At 60.4% G+C, this 21731-nt stretch overlaps 1 protein-coding gene across 4 annotated transcripts in view; it reads right to left on the reverse strand.

The window, feature by feature from the left end:
* Positions 1–731: 731 nt before the first annotated feature.
* LOC104634734 (mitochondrial Rho GTPase 2) overlaps positions 732–21731 on the reverse strand; it is a 44301-nt gene continuing 23301 nt past the window's right edge. For 2 of the 4 annotated variants that reach the window (XM_075768005.1, XM_075768004.1), the window contains 9 exons: positions 20766–20877; positions 20055–20226; positions 19380–19502; positions 19001–19181; positions 18403–18533; positions 17275–17418; positions 16060–16179; positions 15462–15546; positions 14286–14741 (listed from right to left, as the gene is read on the reverse strand). In XM_075768005.1, coding sequence (XP_075624120.1) covers positions 14584–14741; positions 15462–15546; positions 16060–16179; positions 17275–17418; positions 18403–18533; positions 19001–19181; positions 19380–19502; positions 20055–20226; positions 20766–20877 — 1226 coding nt within the window. In that variant the 3' untranslated portion in view covers positions 14286–14583. Of the gene's footprint in view, positions 2664–4012; positions 4216–4320; positions 4444–4552; positions 4634–5096; positions 5228–5299; positions 5401–5487; positions 5634–6740; positions 6826–7696; positions 7818–8070; positions 8180–8628; positions 8728–9168; positions 9271–9729; positions 9839–10399; positions 10453–10900; positions 10955–12227; positions 12272–12395; positions 12478–13505; positions 13565–14105; positions 14236–14285; positions 14742–15461; positions 15547–16059; positions 16180–17274; positions 17419–18402; positions 18534–19000; positions 19182–19379; positions 19503–20054; positions 20227–20765; positions 20878–21731 lie in introns of those variants that run through there. The other 2 variants (XM_075768007.1, XM_075768006.1) reach the window with 2 other exon arrangements.

Below are 21731 nucleotides of genomic sequence, written 5' to 3' on the forward strand. Positions count from 1 at the left end.
CTATTAATACGCACCGCAGCACGTGGGCCTGCTGCTCCCGCGGGCCCCAGCCCGGTTTGGACCCACCAGGGAGCACCACGAGCGCCGTCCACGTTGGCATCGCCGCCTCCGCCCTGCTCAGTGGTACCGGCCTCGCTCCCCCCCTGCCTGGGCACCCCCGGATGCCCCAGTTTGCTGTAGCGGGGTCTCCTCTCCCACCCCGGCAGCCCGGAGGGACCCCCTTGCACACGGGGGAGCAGCCCGGTCCCATCCAGCCTCAGAGCAGAGGCCCCGGAGAGGTGCTGGTGCTGGGAAAAGCCTTTTCCCCAGCTGCGCCCGCGTTCCTGGTGCCCAGCACCCGCGGCTGAGCCTGCAGAGACAGAAATAGCCGAGGGAACGGCTGCCACGGGGAAAGGGGAGCAGGCAGGGCAGGCAGCACAGCCCGGGGGGCTGCAGGTGTGTGGGGGGAAGGCGGCTGCGGGAAGTGGGGAGCCCCTAACCTCTGTGGGGCTGGGCACTGGCGGCAGAGGCATCCATGCCCTCCAGCGCCGGCGAGCCCTGGGCCAGCCCCAGCCCTGTCCCCCAGGGCCAGGCTTCAGCTCCTGCCCTAAATCCCCATAACTGCCCCCAAACCGGGGGCGGGGGGGGGGGGGGGTGGGGCAGCCCAGGCCCTCAGGGTCTCCTGGCTCAAAGGCAGCCGAGGGAGCGAGGGGTCCTGCTCCCCAAGAGACACAGGACACGGTGCGCAAGTGGAAGGCGTGTAAAAATTTATTTTCACGTAGAGAACAAACCTCCTAAAACGGTATGGCTTTGTCAGGCCTGGAGCGGTGCCGGGAGCGGGGTCAGATCACTGGACGCAGCGGGCTCAGCGCCGGAGAAGGGATACGGAAACACCAGGGATGTGGCCCCAGCGGTGCCGCGAGCCACGGGCCGGCAGCGAGATGGTAGCGGGTGCCCGACTGGCAGAGAGGCTCCGGCACAGGCAAGGACCCCGCGTCCAGCCAGCACTGGGGCCTGGGCACGGGCAGGATGGGTGCAGCGCCCTAGGATTGCCCCTGTAAGAGATGCCGGCTGCTGCCCAGCGACTTCTCAACCCCCCTCACCGGCTCCAGGCCGCGATAAAAAGTTTAAATAGACAAATACACAGACAGGCAGCTCCAGCTGTACCTCGGTGCTGCCCCCCCAGCTGCCTGCAGAGAAAGCTACCCTGAGTGCGCTCGGAAAGCCTAGAGCTCGTGTCTCTGAGCCAGGAGCTGACCCGGGATCCCCCCCCGAACGGGTGGGAGCCCAGGGACGGGTGTGAGCTGAGCGCGGGGACCAGCACAGGCTGCCCCGACACCGTGGGACTCGGAGACGTGGATGCTGTGAGACTCTGGCGCCGGCTTTACACCAGACTGAAGTCACGGCAGCTGCCCGGGGGCTCGGGCGCGGGCAGGGGATGGGAGGAAAGAGGTTCCAGTCGTACCAGGAGATGCAGCGCCCGGAGCCTCGTGCTCTGGGACAGCCTCGGCGCAGCCAGGGCTCCGCGGAGGAGACAGCAGGACAAGGGCCGTATGCCAGTGTACGGCACGGCGTGGCACCAGCTCTGCGATGGCACTGCCGGGAAAGGACTGCAGCCTGCCCCAGGGAGTACGGCGGGCACCCTACGCCCTCGCAGCCCTCCCCAGCTTACCGGGGCTCCTGGGGCCCCGAGAATACTGGTGGCCATGAATACTGGTGGCCAGGGCAAGGGTGGGGGAATACGGGCCAGGAAGCCAGGCAGGGAAGGAGGGCAGATGGGCCGAGAGCCTGGCACGCTGCAGGACTCTGAGGACTTTTGTGCAGAAACAAGAGAGAGAAGGAGCCTGGGACAAGCGTCGGGCACCGCTCCTTCCCCTGGCAGCCCGGGGCTGGGGGCTGCAGCCACAGCATCCCAGCAAGGGCTGGGAGGGACCCCAAAACACAGGGGCTTGGAGGGGGGTAAGCGCCTGGCCCTCCACCGCTGCCTTTCCCCGTGCTGGCAGAGGGAAACAGGGCCTGGGGATGGAGGCGTTGCCGGGGGGAAGGGGGCAAGCCATCAGCCCCTGTGACAGCTCTGCTGCTGCTGCCGGAGGCCCCAGGGGCTCCAGGAGTGTTGCACCCCCCCCCCCCCCCCCCCCCCCCAATTGAGGGCACCAGCACCGCCCACTGGGGAAGGGATGTGCCTGGCCCAACAGATACCGAAACACTCATGTTTGGAGCTTAAAAACAAACGTTAAAAAAAAAAATAACAGAATAAAAGATGGGGGTGATCCTCCAGCTGCCAGTGAGGCGGAACACCCAGGCAGAGCTGCCTGGCCCCTGCTGCCATGGCTGGGCAGGAGCCACGTGGGCAAGGAGGCTGCAGAGGCCGGCGCGGTTAGGCTGGCCAGTGCCGGGGATCTATCCTGCTGGTGCTGGGAAGTCCGGTTTCACTGGTCCTGCAATCCAGGCTGGGGGGAAAGGAGGATTTCCCACCAGGGACCAGTTTGAGGCAAGGCCCCTCGCCGGGGCGTCATTCGGGAGGGGGAGGCTGGTGTCAGAGGGAGGACGGGGTGAAGAGCGACTCTCATTTGTTCTTGGCTAGCACGCGGTACAGCGTGACCCCTACCAGAGCAGTCACCGCGGCCCCCAGAGCCACCCGCAGCCAGAAGGACGCAGCTCCCAGCTCCACGGCGTTCAAGTGGCTGCAAGGAAAGAGAGAAGAGGCCAGTGAGCGAGGTGCACGGAGACGGCCGTCCAAACGCCGAGCTCCCCGGCAGCCCGCAGCGCTTCCCCGCAGCGAGCGGGGAGGTGGGGGGTGTCCCCGGGGGTGACCACGGCACAGCGCCAGCTGAAGGCAGAGAACAGCGAGAGGCTCCCCGGCTCCACAAGCCAGAGCACCCACCACCCGGCATCATCGTCATCATCATGCCGAACGATAGCTTCCAGCCCCACTGGTGGGACAGATGTGATTTTATCCTCCCGTGGTCTGGAAATAGCACACCAACACCTAAATAATTAGTACGAGCAAGGAGGTAACGTATCTTCCTTTCTAGGTCAAGCTGCTTTTACAACTCCAAGTGCACCGAGACCCAGAAGCGGATGCCGGCGAAGACGCTGGCACAGCCGGGGACGCTGGCCTAAGGGCAGCGAGGGAAGGGGCCCAGTCCTGCCCCGACGTACACATTCCCTTCCTAAACACGTGCTGTCCTGCATTAACGTGCTCCTCTCCAAGGAGGGAAGACGTATCAATTATTCATTCTCCACTAAATCAGGGGAGAACAGCCAATCCCTGGCCCTCCATTACGCTGTTATTTATTTATACCACATACCCTAAGATATATTAAGAATATTTAAATTTTAATACTGCAGAGGGGGGGGAAAAAAAAGTGTCAGCTCTAAAAATAAAGTTGTTTATTGAAAAGAAGCTAGAGGGAAAACCACTCACTAGTAATCCCATCCTGTCTTCCAACGCACCCACATGTTCTCCCCAGGAGGGCTCTGCCCCCGGCGTTGCGCCGACCCTCAGCTTTCAGCCCCCTCCGCCCCTCGAGCGGCGCGATGCCACACGCAGACACGTTGTCCTTCCCAGATGTCCCCTCAGCGCCCGTGAGCGGCCCGGCTGCTGCCCTTCGCCGTTGCCCAGCCCCTTTCAGGGAGGCTGTGCGAACAGGTCTCGCTTCACTGACCTCTTTTTCAGCCTGATCCACCTCAACAGGAGAAAATAGCTGCCACCCTCCTCTGCGGGTCTCAGCAAACTAGGCTGGCTACTCCCCTTCAGCATTTTTTATCTTAGGCTTCAAAAATAAAAACTGTGGCAAGATCTATCTAATAAATCTACCAGAGAGAGACACAAGGCAGAAGAGAGCCTCCACCCTCTCCGACCAGGGGAAGAAGTGGCCTGTTTGTTTCTATTCCTTGTACGAGCAGATGACACCAAGAGCTAGAGAGAAACCAAACCAAAAGCCATGTGGGGGAAGCAGGGTTCAGACACACCCCCCCTCCCCAAGCTCTGCTCCCAGTCGACAGTCCCCTCCGAGGGAAGGATACTAACGGGAAGGTGGCGGCGGTCGCCAGCTTGGTGTAGACGGTGGTACTGGGCGGACCCTGGCCGTGGCAGGAGAAGAGGAAGGGCGGTGGGAGACAGTGCTTGTAGCAGAATTCGGTGGGGGAGAGCCCAGGCTGCTGACTCGCTTCTGGTAGGTCTGTCTTGGAGGCCACGAAGACGCAGGGGATCTGGCTGTCCATGTAGTGTTGCTGCAGAGAGAGGGAGCAGTCCCAGCGAGGGGTAAACGCCCAGCCCCTGGGAGACGTGGGACTGCCACACAGAGGCTGAAGTCCCGCAGGGGCCCTGCCAGTTACCTTATAAATACTGGCACAGTAGCTGAAGGATCTGGGGTCGCTCAGGTCATAGATGAAGCAGGCAACATCGCAGGCTGCGTCCGACGGTTTCACAAACTTTGTGTCGGCGCTGACCTCATACAGCTGGGGCAGGAGGGGAAAGGACACGTGGCACAGCACCATCTCGAGGAGACGAGCTGTTTCTCACACCGGCGCACAGATTGCGTGCCGTTCCCTCCTCTCCCTGACTTACTATAAGGTACTTTTCCTGGCCGTTGACCTGCACCGTGTTGATCGCGTAGAGGGACGGCTCTCCTGGGTTCTCCCTCTGGGCCTACCACCGATGAAAGCAGCGTTTCAGACAGCAGGGAGTAAAAGCAATGCTTGGGGGAGGGAGAGCATTTCACACCGCCCCAAGCCCCTGTGGCATAACAACCACTTGAAGGCCGGCCGGAGCCTGACACGAGACGTGGGGCTGTTTGTAACGTGCCAGGAAAACCAGCATCGCCTCGGGGAGACACGGCCGCCCGGGGAAGGTACAGCCCCTCCAAATCCTTGGGACAAGCAGAGGGAGCAGGCGTGCTGCCTCAGGCAAAATTAAGGATGCAACAGCCGCATCAACTGGCTCCGCCGGCACGGAGCGGGGCGCGAAGTCCTTTGCCAGGACGCCGAGGCCTGGCCGTGGGCAGGGAGGTGCGGTCACGCAGCAGATTGCTCAACGGCCTCACGGCTCTGCCTCCTGCTCCGCTGTGGGACGCCCTGCCGCAGCGCAGCCGGAGAGGGGAGCAGCCACTCACCGCGAGGCTCCTGCCGAGGAAGGCCTGCAGGAAGGCGGACTTGCCTGCGCCCCTGGCTCCCAGCACCTTGCAGAGGAAAACGTTTCTCTGGGTCTGGCCTTTCTCCAGGTCAATCCTCTTCTCCCGGGTCACTGGCAGGAGAGAGGCTGGGTGAGCGAGAGGAGGGACACACGCTGCGACAGGAGGGGAGGGCATGGCCGTACCTGTCAGGGCTTGTGTCTGGGAGTCTTGCTCCGAGAGGATGGGGTAGCCCAAGTAGCCCAGACACTCCAGGCAGTGCTGCACGTCCAGGTAAGCCACGAGCCTGGAGAGATAGAACACACCGGGAAGCCGACGAGGTCAGCAAGGGCTAAGCGATGTGACTAAAGGTGGGGAGAGGGACTGAGCTTACGTCCACTGGCAGAGGAATCCATGCAGGGAAAGCAGGCCTTTATCAGTGGTGCATACCGTGTTGTAGAGCTCAGGGCCCCAGGGCACGCAGGGGAAGACGCTGAAGAAGTTCTGCAGCTCTGCAGGGGAGAGGGCTCCATCCTGGTCCTGCCAAAACAAAGGGCAGTCAGCAGCTGAGGCAGAACACAGCCTCTGCACGCACTGGCAGCTCTCTGCAGCCACACCGAGGAGTGTTGGGGTCCTGAGAGGGTCCCCGGCACACGAGCCACCCTGCTCGCTGCTGCAGAATGACACAGAGATGCTCTTAATGGCGGAAATCAATCGCAAGCAAGGCCAGAGCTGCGTGAGCGTGCGGAGAGCCTGCGCCCCACGGATTCCCATCACTGCACAGGAGACGGGCCAATTCTGCTTTGCTGGAACCAGTGCCAGCCCTGCTACCGGGCAGGACCTGTCCACACTCACCCTGCAAGCCCTGAGCTTCCCTGGGGCCAGCTGCCACGCAGCAGCCTGCATCACTCCAGCCTGGCCTTCCACGCTGCCGGGTAACTAACCCAAGGTCTGTGTGTGGCCACCGGGCCAGTGGCCACCAGCTAACCACGCATCAAGGCAGCGTTTTCAGGCTGGTGGGCCACACCAAAGAGGATCTGCCGGCATCCGGGCACACAGGGATGTGCATCGACTCTGTGTTGGAATTCCCCGTGGCCACAGAGCTGCGGTACCCCACTCCAACAGCTGAGTAACTACTCCGAGCAGGTGCATGCAGATCCAGCACCCCCCTTCTCTCCACTCTCTGAAGAGCATGGCACAGATCAGCTGCTTTCTCTCCCCCTCTCCAGCCTGGCAGCCCCTCCACAGGGCTGGCAGCCGTGCAGATGCTTGTGCTTGGTGCGTGGCTGCAGGCCAGCAGCTGTGCCCGCTTTCCCTGCCACCCTGCATGCTGCAGCCAGGCTACTCCAGCTCCATCTTAACTCGGAGCCATCCCCTGAAGGCCCAAACTTTACCGGCTGCCCTTTGCTCAAGGGTAGTGACCACAACCCCACACCCTTGACGTGCCATCAGACTACCTACAGCTCGCTGTGACCACCTCCTGCTCCCAAAGCCTCAGCCAGAAGCTGCGAAGGGAGCGCAGCGGCAGAGGAAAGCCCTTCACTCCCGCCATGTCTGCTCCCTGGAACAGAGGGGTGGACGGGAAAGCAGCTACACCCCAGCCCGCAGGCCTAGCAGAGAGCGTCCCCTCCCCTCCACGCTGCCCACCTTGTCGTGCTTCTCAAACAGCCGCTGCAGGAACTGGTAGCCTAAGTGGTTGAGCTCCGTGGAGCAGCCGGGGGGCAGGCGGAACCTGCCGGGAGAGACCCAAGTGAGCAGCTCCAACGCCTCCTCGAGCCCTGAATGAAGGGCAGCACGCCAGTGGGTCCTCGGCTGAGCCAGACCTCACCCGGAGCACACAGCTCCCCACTCCCTCCCTGCCCACAGCCAGCGGTTGTCTCCAGGCCCGGCTCTTCCCTGACACAGCCCCTCGCTTTGGGGAGAAGGCCTCGAGGGTGCACAGTGGCCTCTCCTCGGCACCTCCACGCTGCCCAAGCAGCCAGGGAGACGATGCAGCCCTCGCTCTGCCTCGTGCCCAGGGCTTCAGTAGGGCACGGCACTCCCCTCGGGGTGCTTTCCACCAGCACGGGCCCTGTCGCCTCTCCACGCAGCCTGCTGTGTGGGAAGAGGATGAGGCAGCTCACAAGCCAAACCCTTTCATTATTGCCAGATCACCACCTCCGGGGCGGCAGGGAGCAGAGGAGAGACAGCAGCTGCGGAATCAGCCGGGAGGGCTGTGCTGACAGCTCGCTGCTCCCGACAGCCGTTCTGCCTCAGCTCAGGCAGAGACAGAACAGCCTTCAAAAGCCCCTTGCTGATGTCAAGGGAAGTCAGGGACAGACCTTCATTCCCCACCTCAGTGCCCGCCTACATCAGAGCCAGTGGCACAGCCGGCAGCTCCAAGGCCCGTTGTATTCATCACCAAGCCCGTGGGTCAGCTCCTGCCCTCAGGGGAAGGTGAGGAGCATGAACCTGACCGTGAGCCAAGGGCGCAGATTCAGCCAGGCAGACCCCAGAGTGCAGAAAGGAGCCAACAAAGGTGCTGGAGAGCCCAAGCTCTCCCATGTGACATCACCACAGGGACGTCACACCCTGCCCACCCCACTCCATGGCAGGATACGCACTGTGGGTAAAGATAGTCATCCGTCAGCTCCAGCTCGTCGTCGTAACCAAAGCGGCGAAGGATGGTCCAGGTGGTTTCGTGCCGGCCTCTCTGGATGAAGAGGGTGTTGAGGAAGAGGAAGCCTGCAGGAGAGATCAGCTGGCTCAGACACAGTGGAGCCAGCCGAGCACTCATCCTCAGGGATCCACTCCTCGGGATCATGCTTTCCCTGGGAATACAGGCTGCTTGGACAGAGAGCTCTAGTTGCCACAGCAGGCTCAAGCTTGCTTTGACAAGAGGGACTAGTTAGGCTTGGAAGGAGAGCCAGGAGGCTCAGCCCAAGGACAGGGCCCCTCGTAACGTGCTGGAGGAGATGGGTCGCTCCTGGGCTGTTACCGTTCAATGTCAGGCCGTTGTCCTGCACCCCATCTGTGGTGTTCTTCCACACAACCATCTTCACATCCTCCAGGGCCTGGGGAGCCAGTGGGTTTCCAAAACAGGACTTCTACCTCCCAAGAGAAAGAAGATCATCATCAGCAAAGCACAGACAGCACAACCCTCGGTCTCAGCAGCATCCCTCTCCCCTGGCAAGCAGATGGTGTTTCTAGGAGAGAAAACCCACCCAGCTCGGGGATTACTGCCTTAGACCCTGACCAAATGGCTGTTCCTCCCATCCCAGTAACACATGACTCAACATTTCCAGAGCCCCCGGCTCTTCCCACTGCAGAGCAAACTCAGCCCAAGCTTAGTGAAGATGGAAGACCTGTGGATGCCCACGTGCTCAGAGATGCACCCTATGGAACTTTAGCTGTGCTGAGTGCAGCAGAACGGCTATGTCAGGAGAGGGGCAGCGTTTCTGCCTGGTACTGGAAGGAAAGGGGACCCCAGGGACTGGGGAATACCTCAGCCCCCACAAGGGACTAGGGAACACCTCAGCTCCACAGCCAGCCCTACCTGGAAGTAGTTGAGTTCATCATCACTAAGGATCTGGTTATTATCTTGGTCCGAGAGGTTGAAAATTCGGGTCAGCGCTCGTGCACACGCAGGTTTCAGCTGCAAGGGACCAACCATGGTGACAAAAACATGGCAGTGCCTTCAGCCTGCCTCCTGAAACCCCATCCACGCGCAGAGGGGTTCCCTTCCTGCACTGGCTGGGAGCTCGGTCCAGCTAGGCCAGCACCACAGACACCTAGGAGCTAGGACTCAGAAGCAGGACAGCCCACAGGGAAGGTTGCTCCTTGATCCTTCCCACCATGGCTAACACATGGTCTGGAGCACGAGAGCTTCTACCCCAACATGCCTCCAGTCCTTGCAGAGCTCTCTGGCCTGGATATACTCAGCTAGCTGTGCTGAGAACAGGAGACAGGCATGTTCTCCTCTGTCGGTACCGCTTTCCCCTTGTTCTGGCTGCCTCTGCCCAAACTCATCACCCCCAACCCAGGGGCGAAAGCACAGCAACACACCAGAGTGCTGTGATGGGAAGGAGAGTCCTACCTGCTTCTCCTCTGGGTCGTAGAGGGGGGCGGTGGGGTGCAGCACAGCTTTCTGGGCATAGTAGAAGAGCTCAGAGATGTTCTTGAGGTTCTTGGCAGAGCACTAGGGATTCAAAGGAAGAGACAGCCCTGTGAGCAGGGACAGGCGATGGGCTGGTAACAAGGGGCAGGAGGAAGATGACACGAGCTCCCCGAGCCAGACAAATTGTGCATCAAAGCACAGAGCAGTATCTGTCTGCTGCTAAGAAAAAAAACAAAAAGGGAAACCTCCTGCTCAGACTGCATCTTTGCTGCGCCCATTCCACAGCCCCAGAGCCAGCGGGGGCTGCATGTACCTCCATCACCAGTTACAGCTGGAGAGATGGAGTGGGCAGGCACCGAAACCTACTCCCTGCAAGGGAGGCAAAGGACACAAAGCCTAAAAAGCACAGGCCCTCGAGACGGGGGTACTTCTGCAGAGCAACGCTAGCAGGGCAGATCTCCACAAGCAGGAAGGCTCCCTGACTCATGCCAGACTCCTACCCCTCAGGAAGGCTTTGCAGAAACCCTCCGGTTCCCTCACCTCCACGCAGGTCTCGATCTCCGAGAACTGGTTCATGATGGGCAGGATGACATCCATGGAGCTGCCCACCTGCAGGTCAGACTTGTTTCCCACTAAAATAATGGGGATCCTGAGGAAGAAAGACAGAGCGTCAGAGAGCACGAGCGAGGCCACCCCTGCCTCGGCCTTGGCACTGCCCCAGCCACGCGTGCTCCCAGGGAGCCGGACGAGGAGCCCCCCGACCCTCCTCTGCAAGGTCCACAGCAGCTTTCCTGCCTCCCACGGCTGGGAGCATCCATCTGGAGAAACAGACGGCCTGATCCCGCTTACGCTTTCACCCAGCAACAATATGTTCAGGAGACTTTAATCCAGCACAGCAGCCTTCTGCCTAAGCAATCCACACACAGACTGTGGCTTCTGTGCTCCCGTACTCCCTTGGCAGCCTTCTCTCCCTGCCTGGCTGAAAAGAGATCAAGGGGGGGAAGGAACCCTCTCCTGTGGCCCTCTGCCTCAGCTAGATCGGTGAGGGGGGGGAAAAAACCCCCCATGTCCTTCTGCTAGAAGTGGTCTGGCCACAAACCGCAAAGCTGGTTTGGTCTGAGCAGCCTCTGCACGACACAAAGGCCATGGGGACCCTGCAGCCTCCAGAATTTCCTGATTCTGCACCCGCGGACCACGCCGCACGCGGTACCTGGAGCCCTTTTCGACTCCCCCGTTCACCATGGGGATCCACTTTGTGCGAATCTGAAAGGCGAGCAGAGGGAAAGTCCCGTCAGTGCAGCCTGGGAAGGGAGAGGCAGCCCCTAGCACAGGCGCCGCGGCAGTCAGCAGGGCCCTGCAGCCATCTGCTCCCCGGCATTCCCCCGCACCAGCCGGCATTCCCCCGCACCAGCCGGCAGCGCAGCCCCAGGGATGCTGGATGCCAGCAGAAGGATCCGACAAGCCTGTTGCCTCCCCCCGCCCAGCGGATGAGGATAACAGCCAACGTGGGAGTAAGCTGGGGCTGTGCTCAGCCTGCCTCTGCTTGCAGGGGTCTCAAAGCCCAAATCCCCCAGAGGGCTGGGGGGCAGCAGTACCCGCCCACACAAAAAAGCCGGGGCAGCGCGGAAGGACCCGGCGCTGGGAACCCCCTTCCCCTCTGGCACTGCTGCTGGAGCGGGGCCACTCAGGGCTCGGGCAGGGGACTCGTTACCTTCTCGATTGTGGCCTCCTTGGTGACATCGTACACCACGCAGACCACGTTGGCCTGCAAGAGAAAGAAGGGGCAGAGGGTGGTGAGCGAGGGTCCCTGCAGCACGCTCACCGCAGTGGGGCGACCGGCTGAGCCCGAGGCACGGTCCGGCCCCACGCGCTGCCGGCACGCTTGCACTGAAACCCCGCAGCGGTGGTTGAGCGCGCGTGAGCGTGCACGCACACACGTAGCCCTCTGACAGCAGGGACTCGCCCGCTGTCAACATGAGCTTTACAACGGGCTGCTCAGAGCACAGAGTTGCTCGTCTGCTTCAGGGAGCTGCCGTGAGCGCACCTGCCTGCACGCCTGATGCCCGGCTCCAGTTCCCTGCTCCCACACCTCACCGTCCCCCCGCGACAGCTCTGCCTGTGCCCCGTGCTGGGCCAACAGCCGCTGCCCTCCTCCCCTCCCCGACCCCGCGCAGACAGCGCTGACACCAATGCTTTATTTGAAGCAGACAGGAGGGATCACTAGCCCTTTCAGAGGAGAGTTTAGTGCTAATCCTGAGGACACACAAGGGTTTAGGCAGGATTTCCTGGAGCCATTTTAAGCCTCTGTATACTCTAGCTGTCTGGGCGGAGGGAGCAGGAACCCCGTGCCCATCGGCCCACCTCCTTGGCCGTTAACCACCGAGGTGGAGAGATTAAATAGCTTTGCTCATGTGAGACGCACAGGGGAGAGTGTTTTATTATCCATAATCAAGACGTCCTCCTCTGCGCAGAGCCGAGGATAATCCCGGGTCAGAGAAGAGCAGCTGGGCCCAGCCCAGCCAGTCAGCTGGATTATTTCCCCATAGCTGCTCCAAGGGACGTGGGAGTCCTCGTCCCTCCCTGCCCAGCGCTCCCCGGGGCTCCAGCTCCCAAACCAACTCCTCTGGGCCACTACTTCATCAGGCAGCCACAGGGACCTAACGCAGGGAGCAGGGGAGTCTTGCCCAAGCTCAATAACTGCTTCTCCCCTCTTCTGGGTCCATTAGGAACATCCCGAGGCTAAGAGCACTTCATCTGCTCAGCAGCCTCTTCCAGCTCCTGGTGGGCAGCGAGCTGCCACCCCACCGCTCTCCTTCTGGAGGCTCCCTGGAGGGCTAGGACAAGCCACAACAGCTTACAAGACAGAGAAGGATTAAACAAACCTCTAAACAAACTGATAGTGTTAATCCACAGATAACCGTCTGTGCATCTCCGGGTGGCTAACGGGGAGAGCAAGCAGCCGCACGCCAGGGGCAGGCTGCAGGGCTATGGGAAGGGCAGGTTACTGTCCCACAGCACCCCCACACAGCCCCGCTCACCTTAGCGATCTCCTCCTGCAGCTCATCCTCTGTCTGCTCTGACTCTGGAAGGGGAAGAGAGCTGTCACCAACCACCCAGAGCAGCAGGGACCCCTTCCCACGCCCCTCAGCCAAGCAGAGAAGGGGAGAAGCATGGCTGGCAGGGAGCGAGGAGGGCCAGGACCCTACCTGAGTAATCCACTATGTGCGTGGGGACCTTCTCGGGGGTGACATCAGCTGGGATTGTGATCTCCTCTGCACGAGGGGGCACCTGCAAAGCCAGCAGACTCCTTTCCAGCCAGCCATACCGAATGCACCAAGGATGGGTGACAAGGGATTTCAGATCCCAATGTAGCTGCTGCCCAGCACCCTCCCTGCCAGGGTGGGATGAGCTCCAAACCGTGGGTCGCTCTCGGCCCACCAGGCTGCAGCTGCAGCTTGGCTCACTACATCCAGCCCTCGCGCAGCCAGTGTCCCCGCCATGAAACCTCCAACTGCCTCCCGGCCCCGAGTCCTGCCAGGGAAGCCAGCTTTCAGACCAGTCAGTGCTGCTTCCCCCGCTGCAGCTCCAGAGATAAGCCCTCAGCACTCCCCCAGCTCTCCAGCCTGACCTCTTGGCAGCCGGGAGAAGCGCTAAGCTGATTGTCCAGGCTTTGCTGCGAAAGCATGGGAAGATGCACGGAGCCGGTCCTCCCCCGAGCCCCTGGAGCCGATGCTTCGCGGTGCAAACGTTGCAGAGGGCACCATCTGCTCATGGGCAGCGGGAGAAGCCGCCTGATGGCCAGACCGATCCTGTTTCCCCATCTGAACTGCGATGGGTCAGCCACTCAGAGTGCCAGGCCCGTCTCCAGACAAGCACAGAAGGGCAGGGAACGTAGCTCAGCCCCTTCCAAGGGTTTTGTGCTGGTGCCGCCGCAGTGAGGCCACAGCTGGGGAGCAAACGGCCCCACCACAGAGAGCAAGGCTGGGACCCATGGCCTGCTGCACTGGTGGACACAGAGACCCCCAGCAGCAGCGGGGAGCAGCGCCCCAGGAGGTACCTACAGCCCTCCCGGGGGCAGACAGGGCCCCAAGTCCAGGATTAGAGCACGAATGGGAACAAACACCATTTCAGCTAGAGCTCCGTACGGTCCTGTCCTCACTGGTTAAGCTCACCCAAGGCAGCCCTGTCGCTGCCACCGGTCCCCCAGGGAGCTGCACACCCCCCCAGACACCCCCCCTCGGGACAGAGCCGTCCCACCGCTGCCTGGCAGGGCACCCAGCAAGGGCACCCCGGGGCGTCCCCCCCACCCCGCTCACCTCTTCAGGGAACTCCTCACCCACCAGAGCCATGATCAGAGATGTCTTCCCCACCTGGGCTAGGAAAGAAAGGAAACACGTTGGCACCGGCCCGGCAGAGCCTGAGCGGGACGCAGACCGGGGACAGCGGCAGGCGACAGCCAGGACCGGAGCCAGCGGCCGGCGTCGATCCCACCCGCGGGGCCCGGGGCGGCTCGGTCCGCGGGCCAAGGGGACGCCGGTGTTCTTGCCCGACGGAAGACCTCAGGGCCGGTAAATCGGTACAGCGTTTCAGCCCGCCTCGCCCGCCACCGGCAGCCCGGGGCTGCTGGAGGGACCCACGGGAAGGGACCCGCCAGGAACGGGAGCCCGCGGGGCTGGAAACGGCGGCCAGCGGGCAGCGCTCCCAGCGGAAGCTCCCCGACCCCGGGGCCGTCACGGTGTGGGGGGGAAGCACCCCCCGCCCTCCCCCGGGGGCCGGGACCACGGGTAGGCCCAGCCGCTTCCCCCGGCCTCCCCCGCAGGTGAGGCCCTCCCGGTACCGGGCGGCACCCCATGGACCCCAGGCGTCCCGGAGGGCCCCGGGAGCCCACCCGCAGCGTTCCCCGCCACCCGCCTTACCCTCCCCCAGCAGGAGGATGCGCACGTCCCGCTTCATGGCGGCACCGCCGCCGCTCCCGGGGCCGCCGCGTCCCGGCCCGGCCCGTCCTCCCCCCCACTTCCGGCTACACCAGCGAGTGGCGGCGCAGAGCGACACGGGCAGAGCGGCGCCCCCTGGCGGACGGAGGCCAAACCTTCTGGTTTCAGCTTTCCATGTTTTATTAACAAAACCAAACCAAACCAAACCCCACAAAACGGCAAATGGGGCCGTAAAACACATCGCGCAACCGCCCGAGCCCGGCCTGCGGGCCCGCCGCCGCGTCCGGCCCCTGTAACCCGCGGGTGGAGCGTGGGGGGGGGAGGCTGGGGCCTGGTTGGGGCCTAAGCCGGGGCCTTGCCCAGGAGCCGAAGCCTGGCGAGGGGTGGGGAGGCTGGGCCCGGGGGATGTCGGCCTTCCTCCCCCGCTGGAGATACACCGCTGGTCCCGAGGCCTCCCGGCTCAGGCGCCCGCGAGCTCCCAGACAAGGACAGCGCTGTGGGAGGCCGTGAGGAGGCGGCGGCCAGAGGGGGCGAAGCGGCAGAGGTGGACAGTGTCGTCATGGCTGGCGTAGTCCTGTGCGTCCCCGGCTGGGCAGCGCAGCAGCCTCAGGAGCCGTTCTGTGGGGAAAGGAAGGGGCTCAGTGCTGGGTGAAGGAGGCTCCTTCACCACAGGACTTGCCCCTGGCAGAAGCACCGTTCCCGGTCACCCCCTGGGCCCTCTCCCCCCTGCCAAGCTGCAACTCCATAAGCTGAGCGACAACTTCTTGCAGAAGCAAGCGGGCAGTTAACAGCTGGTAATGGGGAAAAGAGCATGACATGGCAGCTCCATGCTGCATGTCAGAGTGTCACACTGCAGTAACAGATACAGCAGCACGCATTAGTGCGGCTCTGCTGTTTCACACCCCCCAAAGCGCCTGGTCCTGGGCTCAGCAGGTGCCCTGCAGTTCTGGGGCAGGCGTGGAGCTCACCCTGCTCTCAGGAGCCGCTGTCAGAGCAGGATGGACATAGTAGCTGCCTGGGGAGGCAACACTTAACACATAAAGGAGCAAGGTGCCCTTGCCAGGAGAAAGGTGCCGATTGTCCCTGTGCTGGGGGAAGGTCCCTTCTGCCTCCCAGGCTGCAGCTCACACAGCCGCAGAGATGAAGACAGCCCGTAACCCCAAGCAGTCATTCGAGTACTCATTGACAAACAGAATTGAGCTCATGCATCTCATTTCTGACCTCTGAGTCTCCCAGAGCTTTCTCCTTGCCTGACACTCTGCCTGAGAACTGGGACCGATGGCAACCTGGGACAAGGCAGCCTGGGCAGCAGAGTCCACAGCACCCTCCAGTACTCACCATCGAAGCCAATGGCCACGAAGCGTGCTGCAGGAGACAGGCTGAGCGATGTGGCAAAGTACGGCAAGGAGATCTTCTCAACTACCTGCGCTCCAGCAAGAGAAACACACCAACAACATGAGAAGGTGGGAGACCAGGGCTGCTGCAGTGGCAGTCGGTAGGAGGGTAAAGGGCTCCTCTCAAAAGGGAGCCTGACAGCTGCATAGCACCTCTCTGAGCTCAGAAACCTGCCAAAGGCATCGACTCTCCAGAGGAAACTTGACTCAAGGATTAAGAGACCGTTAGTGGTCCTAAAGCAAGCGCCTTCCCCTCCCATCAGTCGGATGGGAAGGCAGCAGGGCGGCAGCAGGGAGTGGCAGCCTGCCCAGATGCAGCCCGAGGCAGGGGCAGGGCCCTGCCGCTCGCCTGGAGTTTCTCAGATGAAAAGCTCATTGCCCTGAGCAGCCGCTTGCCCAAACCTACCCCAGGCCTTCAGCCTTGGCTTTACACACAGGCCAGCACTGCCTCCTCCCACCACACCTCACTCGACATGGCCGCGGCCCCACAGCGGCAGAGGAGTGCCTGTGCCACCCCAGTAGGGCACGAGTACTCATGGTACCTGTTTCTTACGCAGATTATAAAATAAAGCTTCCTTCTGCATCCCAAAGCCAACGTAGACCAGGGTACCAGGTTCCCAAGGGCAGAACGCGGCCAGGCTGGGTGGGAGGCTGCCGAGACCCTGGTGAGGGAAACCAAAGGGAACAAAATTGAGAGCACAGAGGGACACCAGCCCATGGGCTGCAGGTGTCTGAGCAGCGGGAGATGAGCATGATGGAGGCTGTTTCCTCCCTCTTGCCATCTCCGATGTGCTCATGGCAAAGCAAGGAGTAACCACGCACTGCCATGGAAACCTGAAGTAAATTGTTTACTGTCATAGGAGCGGGACGTATGAGGGTCCAACAGGTTGAATTTCCGCTAAGGCATTATTGCTATGTGGGCTTGAAGGTGGGATTGGGTTATGGATTGGTTTAACACAGGAAAATAGAGTCCAGAAAAATAGATATTTAGTAGTGGATGCAAGATCAGCTCTTCCCATGTTCACTGTGGGGAGAGCTGTTGTGAGTTTCCTTCACAGAGAGGAAATCCATCGTTGTGGAAACAAACTGAAGAACCGCTGACAGAACCCAACTACGCTCGGTCCTGAGAGTGGCAGGCTGAAGAACCACCACTTGCTCCCCAAAAAGACCCAGCTCCCTCCTACGCCAATGTTCCATGCTCTGGGGACCAGCTCCACGTCCTGCCCGATACAGACCCCCCCCCCCCTTTCCAGCAGGCGTCCTGCTCCCCAAATCTCACACCTGGGAGGGAGCCCAAGCGTTCTGCAAAGCATCACAGACACACAGGGCTAGAGTACCTGGCTCTATGAACCCATCACCGGGCTCCTGGCTCTGAATATTCATGCTCTTTGGGAATGTCAAAGTTAGCAGCACGCTGATAATTAGGTCTCTCTCCTGCACACTGCGCTCGCTGCTGCCTGTGCTCTGTTTTGCGTAGCACAGGGGCGTCAGCTCTTTGCAGATGCAGTTTTGTGACTCCTCACGCTTACAAAGTCACCGCTACAATCCCCGCTGCCTTTCGACACGCAAGAAGGTGCATTAACAAGATACTCTGCGAGCAGCAGAACTAATGAAGATGACTTTCCTAAGCATGCTCTTTTTTAGCCCCATCCCGCTCAGAGCCTTGATGCATCCCTCCTCCAGCATCAGCTGCTGCCGAGACCCACGGCAGGGGCAGGCAGGGACAGGCAGGGACAGGCAGGGACAGGCAGACTCACCTCGGGGCCGGCAGGAGCCGGGAAGCTGAGCCAGTCGAGGAGCTCGCACTTATCCTTCAGCCAGTCGGAGGCCCAGACGCTGACCCGCCGGTCTGAGCTGGTGGCCAGCCAGAGCTCGCCTCCTTCCACCCCAAAGTCACGGTACTACAGGAGAGAAAAGTGATGCTGTGATTTCAGTAGTGCAGAAGCTTTAAAGAAAGCTGCCACTAGAGCTAGCGTGGGGCAGGAGCTCGTGGGAACACAGGCCTTGTGCCGTAAGGGGATCAACACCGGGATTAACGTCCATTGGGGCAGTGCTTAAAGTCACTTAGAATAAAATAGGACAAGGAAGTCGTGGTGCTGGAACCGGTGTCATGCTCTGGGCTGAAAGCCCCGGCAGAAGAACCTGCTGGAGGAGGGGTTGAACGACATGGATCTCTTCCCCAGGAGGGATCTGCACATCTCCTAGCAGACTGTGTGTCCCCTAACAACATCCTTCACCTAAAACCAAGGAGGATCTCCTAAGTCTATTGCTACCAGGGAACACAGCCTTGCAGTATGGGTGATTTTAAAGCCTGAGAACTTAGGCAAAATTATTGTCATTTCTGCTGTGCACAGGAAAAAGACTCTCAGTGAAGAGAAGGACAGAGGAGATGCTAAAACCATCACACTGCTGCACAGCCAAGTCTTCCTAGCTCCATGGAGGAACCGTACAAAGAGCCAGCTACACACAGGAGGCCAGGCTGCCAGGAGCAAAGCGGGGAAAACACGCTGAGCCCTTTCTCGGGGGCAGAGAGGCTGAAAGCTCACAGCCCGGGCTGCTCTCCCAGAGCTTGTGGTGCAGACACGCATCACATCTGCGTGCAGTGTGTCTACAACAGTCACCAAAGGTCCCCTCCGCCCGCAGGCATGGCCTCACTCGGGATTGCACCTGCAACGTGTGTGGCTTTACCCCACTGGATATATCCCTAGAAAAAACCTGAGCAGAAGTTACTGGAGGGGAAGGGTGGCCCAAAGAGGAAAAGCGAGGGAAAAACAAAGCAAACTCGTTGACCAACCCGGCCACACTGCTGCTGCTTCCCACAGCCGTGCAGTGACTCACAGGGAACTCGCTCCCGCACAGCGCCGGGGCAGAGGGTGAGGGCTCACCTGCTTCCTGGTGCACTGGAGGACAGTGATGGGGGAGCCTTTGTGGTCAGCAAGGACACGGATAGTCATCCCGGTGCGAGGGCTGCTCACAGCCACGAGCCCGTCCTTGCCCCCCGATAGGATCATTTCTCCTGCGGGCAGAGGAAAGAAGAGAACGGGACACTTCTTGTAGGAGAAGAAAAAGCCCACAGGAGAAAGGTCCAAGATCGTGGGATCCTGGTATCCCAAAACACCGTGAAAGGTTGGGAACATCTGAGTCAAGGGCAGGGTAAGACGAGACATCTTGGAGACACCCACTAAAACGCCACACTGAAGAAGAGCCACTGCAGATAGTAAGCAGAAGGACACAAAGGAATGCTTCTTGTACCCAGACCCCTTCACTATACCCTTGCCGATATACCTCCCATGCCCCGTTTACCACATGCTTAGCTGGCAGAGCTACCAGAAGCCACTGACAGAACCTCTGCAGCTCTCCCTGGCCCCAGGTTTTTGGGCAGATCACCAGTACGCAGAGCGGCTGGAGGTCATGGTAACCCGGCACAACCAAGCCACGCTCCGCGAGGCAACATCTCCCCACTGCTCTAACAGGCAGCCTCACCGTCTGTGGAGTAGGCAATTGCTGTCAGTGCCACGGCATGGGGGTGCATTTTCAGCTCCATCTCTGTCCTGGAAACGCTGAATACGCGCATGGTGCCATCACTGTACCCTGCCACTACGTGCTGGCTCTCGGCTCCCCACGCAACGACGGGACGAGGTTTCCAGGCCAGGCACTGGCAGCTCTGCGAAGGAACCAGGGCAGAGACCCGATGACACAGTGAAGACAGCAGGACTGTGCAATCAAGTGTACTAAAAGCTCCTCCTGCAACTATTTCTCCAGCTTTACTCTGCTCCGTGAGGACACAGCAGTCCTTGCAATCCCAAGCAGCGCACTGTGCCCTCTGCCAAGAGGAAAACGTTGATGTACCACCACCAATTACCTGGTTGAGCACCTGGAACTGTACCACCAGCTCCATGCTGCCCAGAGACCAAATCCTCACGCTGCCGTCTTCCCCGCACGTTACGCAGTGAGTCTCGTCAGGACTGAAGCACACTTCGGTCACCTGCAGGGAGAACGGAGATGAGGAGCAGGGGCTCTACAAATGCTGCAGCCTAGAGGACATCAGCTCGTCTGCCCTCTCATCCGAGACACCAGACAAGAAGCACCAGACATAAAAGAAAAGTCATTCTTCACCTGTTTGGGGTTTTTAATGTTTTAGGCAAAGAAAACGTTATCCAATATGGATGTCCAGCTAGCAAGGAGAAGGCAGGCAGAAGTCGCAGCACTCGGGAACGACACCCGAGTTATTGCAAACCGCATTCTTCTGCTCCAGTGGAAAGGCCCACAGCTGCTGCCAGGCTGAGGCTGTTAAACACCTAAAGCTAGAGCAGACGAGCTCAGACTTCTCGCTGCTGGACTCCTCAGTGCGCGCATTTCTCTCTAGACTCCTCCGTGTCATCCATCCAGCAGTAGCGAGCCCTGCAGCTCCCTGACCTCTCCCACAGCCAGACCGGGGAAACGCTTCTGCAACCCACGCACGCTTCCCGGTGCACGGACAGCACCCGCAGCACTCGCTGCTCTGAGGGACAAACCACCCCAGCCCAGCCCCTCTAACCTTGTTCTTGTGACCGCTGATTAGTCGGATGCTTGTGCTCTCCGTCCAGTTGATGTACCAGAGGGTTCCTGCCGTGGTGCCCACAATTCCCATGTCCAGAGAGTCATCAAAGGCCACACTGACTATTGTCCCGTCGAGGGTGATCTCGTGTTCCAGCAGGACCGAGCTGGAGCTGGAGGGAAGGAGGATGCGAGGAGGACTGGATCAAATGTCACAACAGCCACTCCGCCTCCTTTAAATGTGATTTTCTAGTGAGCCCAGTCACATGGTTGCTCCCGTACACTGAACAGTGACTACCGTTGCATTGGAGTGCCACCATCTTTTATAGGAAAGAGAGAAAACAGGGGACGCAATAGCACAAAAGAAGCAACAAAAGCAACATATTAATGTATTTCACTAATTCTCTTAAGGGAGTTCCTACAAATCACTGACACAAACTTCAGGCGTGACAAACTCATGGCATCAGCTACCTGTGGCAAAAATTCAGTAAAAAGATCCAGACAGAAAGAATCAGCAGTCACGGGGTGGAGAGGAAAAGCTAAGGATGAGGAGCAACAGGAGCGGCGGAGTTGCAGGCAGAGCCAATGTCTGTCTGTGAAGAGCCACCTCTCGGACAGGTCCTGGGAGCTGCCAGATGAGGGGAAGAACATTTCAAGAGCACGGTGAGACAGGCACGAGCAGAGCGGGGACACTGGGGCCACAACCTCCTACCTGGCATTGGGACCTTTGAGCCTCAGCTCCTGCACGGCAGCCACTGCCCACAGGCGGACGCGTTTTGTGTTGCTGCCGCTCACCAGCCTGTCGTGCTGACACACCAGCGCACCTGGGAGGCCACAGAGGAACAGATTCACAGACTGGTCAGGCTTGGCAGGGACCTCTGGAGATCATCTAGTCCAAGCCCCTGCCAGAGCAGGATCACCCAGAGCAGGTTGCACAGGATGGTGCCCAGGCGGGTTTGGAATCTCTCCAGAGAAGGAGACTCCACAACCTCTCTGGGCAGCCTGTCCCAGCGCTCGGTCACCCGCAGAGGGAAGAAGTTTTTCCTCATGTTCAGATGGAAGTTCCTCTGTTCCAGGTTGTGCCTGTTGCCCCTCGTCCCGTCGCTGGACACCACTGAGAAGAGTCTGGCCCCTTCCTCTAGACACCCACCCTTTAGATATTGATAAGTGTTGATCAGATCCCCTCTCAGTCTTCTCTTCCCCAGGCTAACCAGCCCCAGCTCTCTCAGCCTTTCCTCATACCAGAGATGCTCCAGGCCCCTCAGCATCCTTGCAGCCCTCCGCTGGACTCTCCCCAGTAGTTCCCTGTCTGTCTTGAACTGGACACAGAACTCCAGATGTGCCCCTCACTAGGGCAGGGCAGAGGGGGAGGAGAACCTCCCCTGACCTGCTGGCCACACTCTTCTCAATGCCCCCCAGGACACCACTGGCCTTCTTGGCCACGAGGGCACACTGCTGGTCATGGAGAGCTTGTTGTCCACCAGGACTCCCAGGTCCTTCTCCGCAGCGCTGCTTCCCAGCAGGTCAGCCCCAACCTGTACTGGTGCTGGGGTTATTCCTCCTTGGGTGCAGGACCCTACCCTCGCCCTTGTTGAATTTAATTTGGTTCCTCAAAGGGCACTCGTGAGCATCCACCACTCTCGGCCATCACTCACGGTGTGCTCCTGACAGCCAGGGC

Source organism: Balearica regulorum, chromosome 15 (assembly GCF_011004875.1).
Source record: "Balearica regulorum gibbericeps isolate bBalReg1 chromosome 15, bBalReg1.pri, whole genome shotgun sequence".
Classification (NCBI taxonomy): domain Eukaryota; kingdom Metazoa; phylum Chordata; class Aves; order Gruiformes; family Gruidae; genus Balearica; species Balearica regulorum.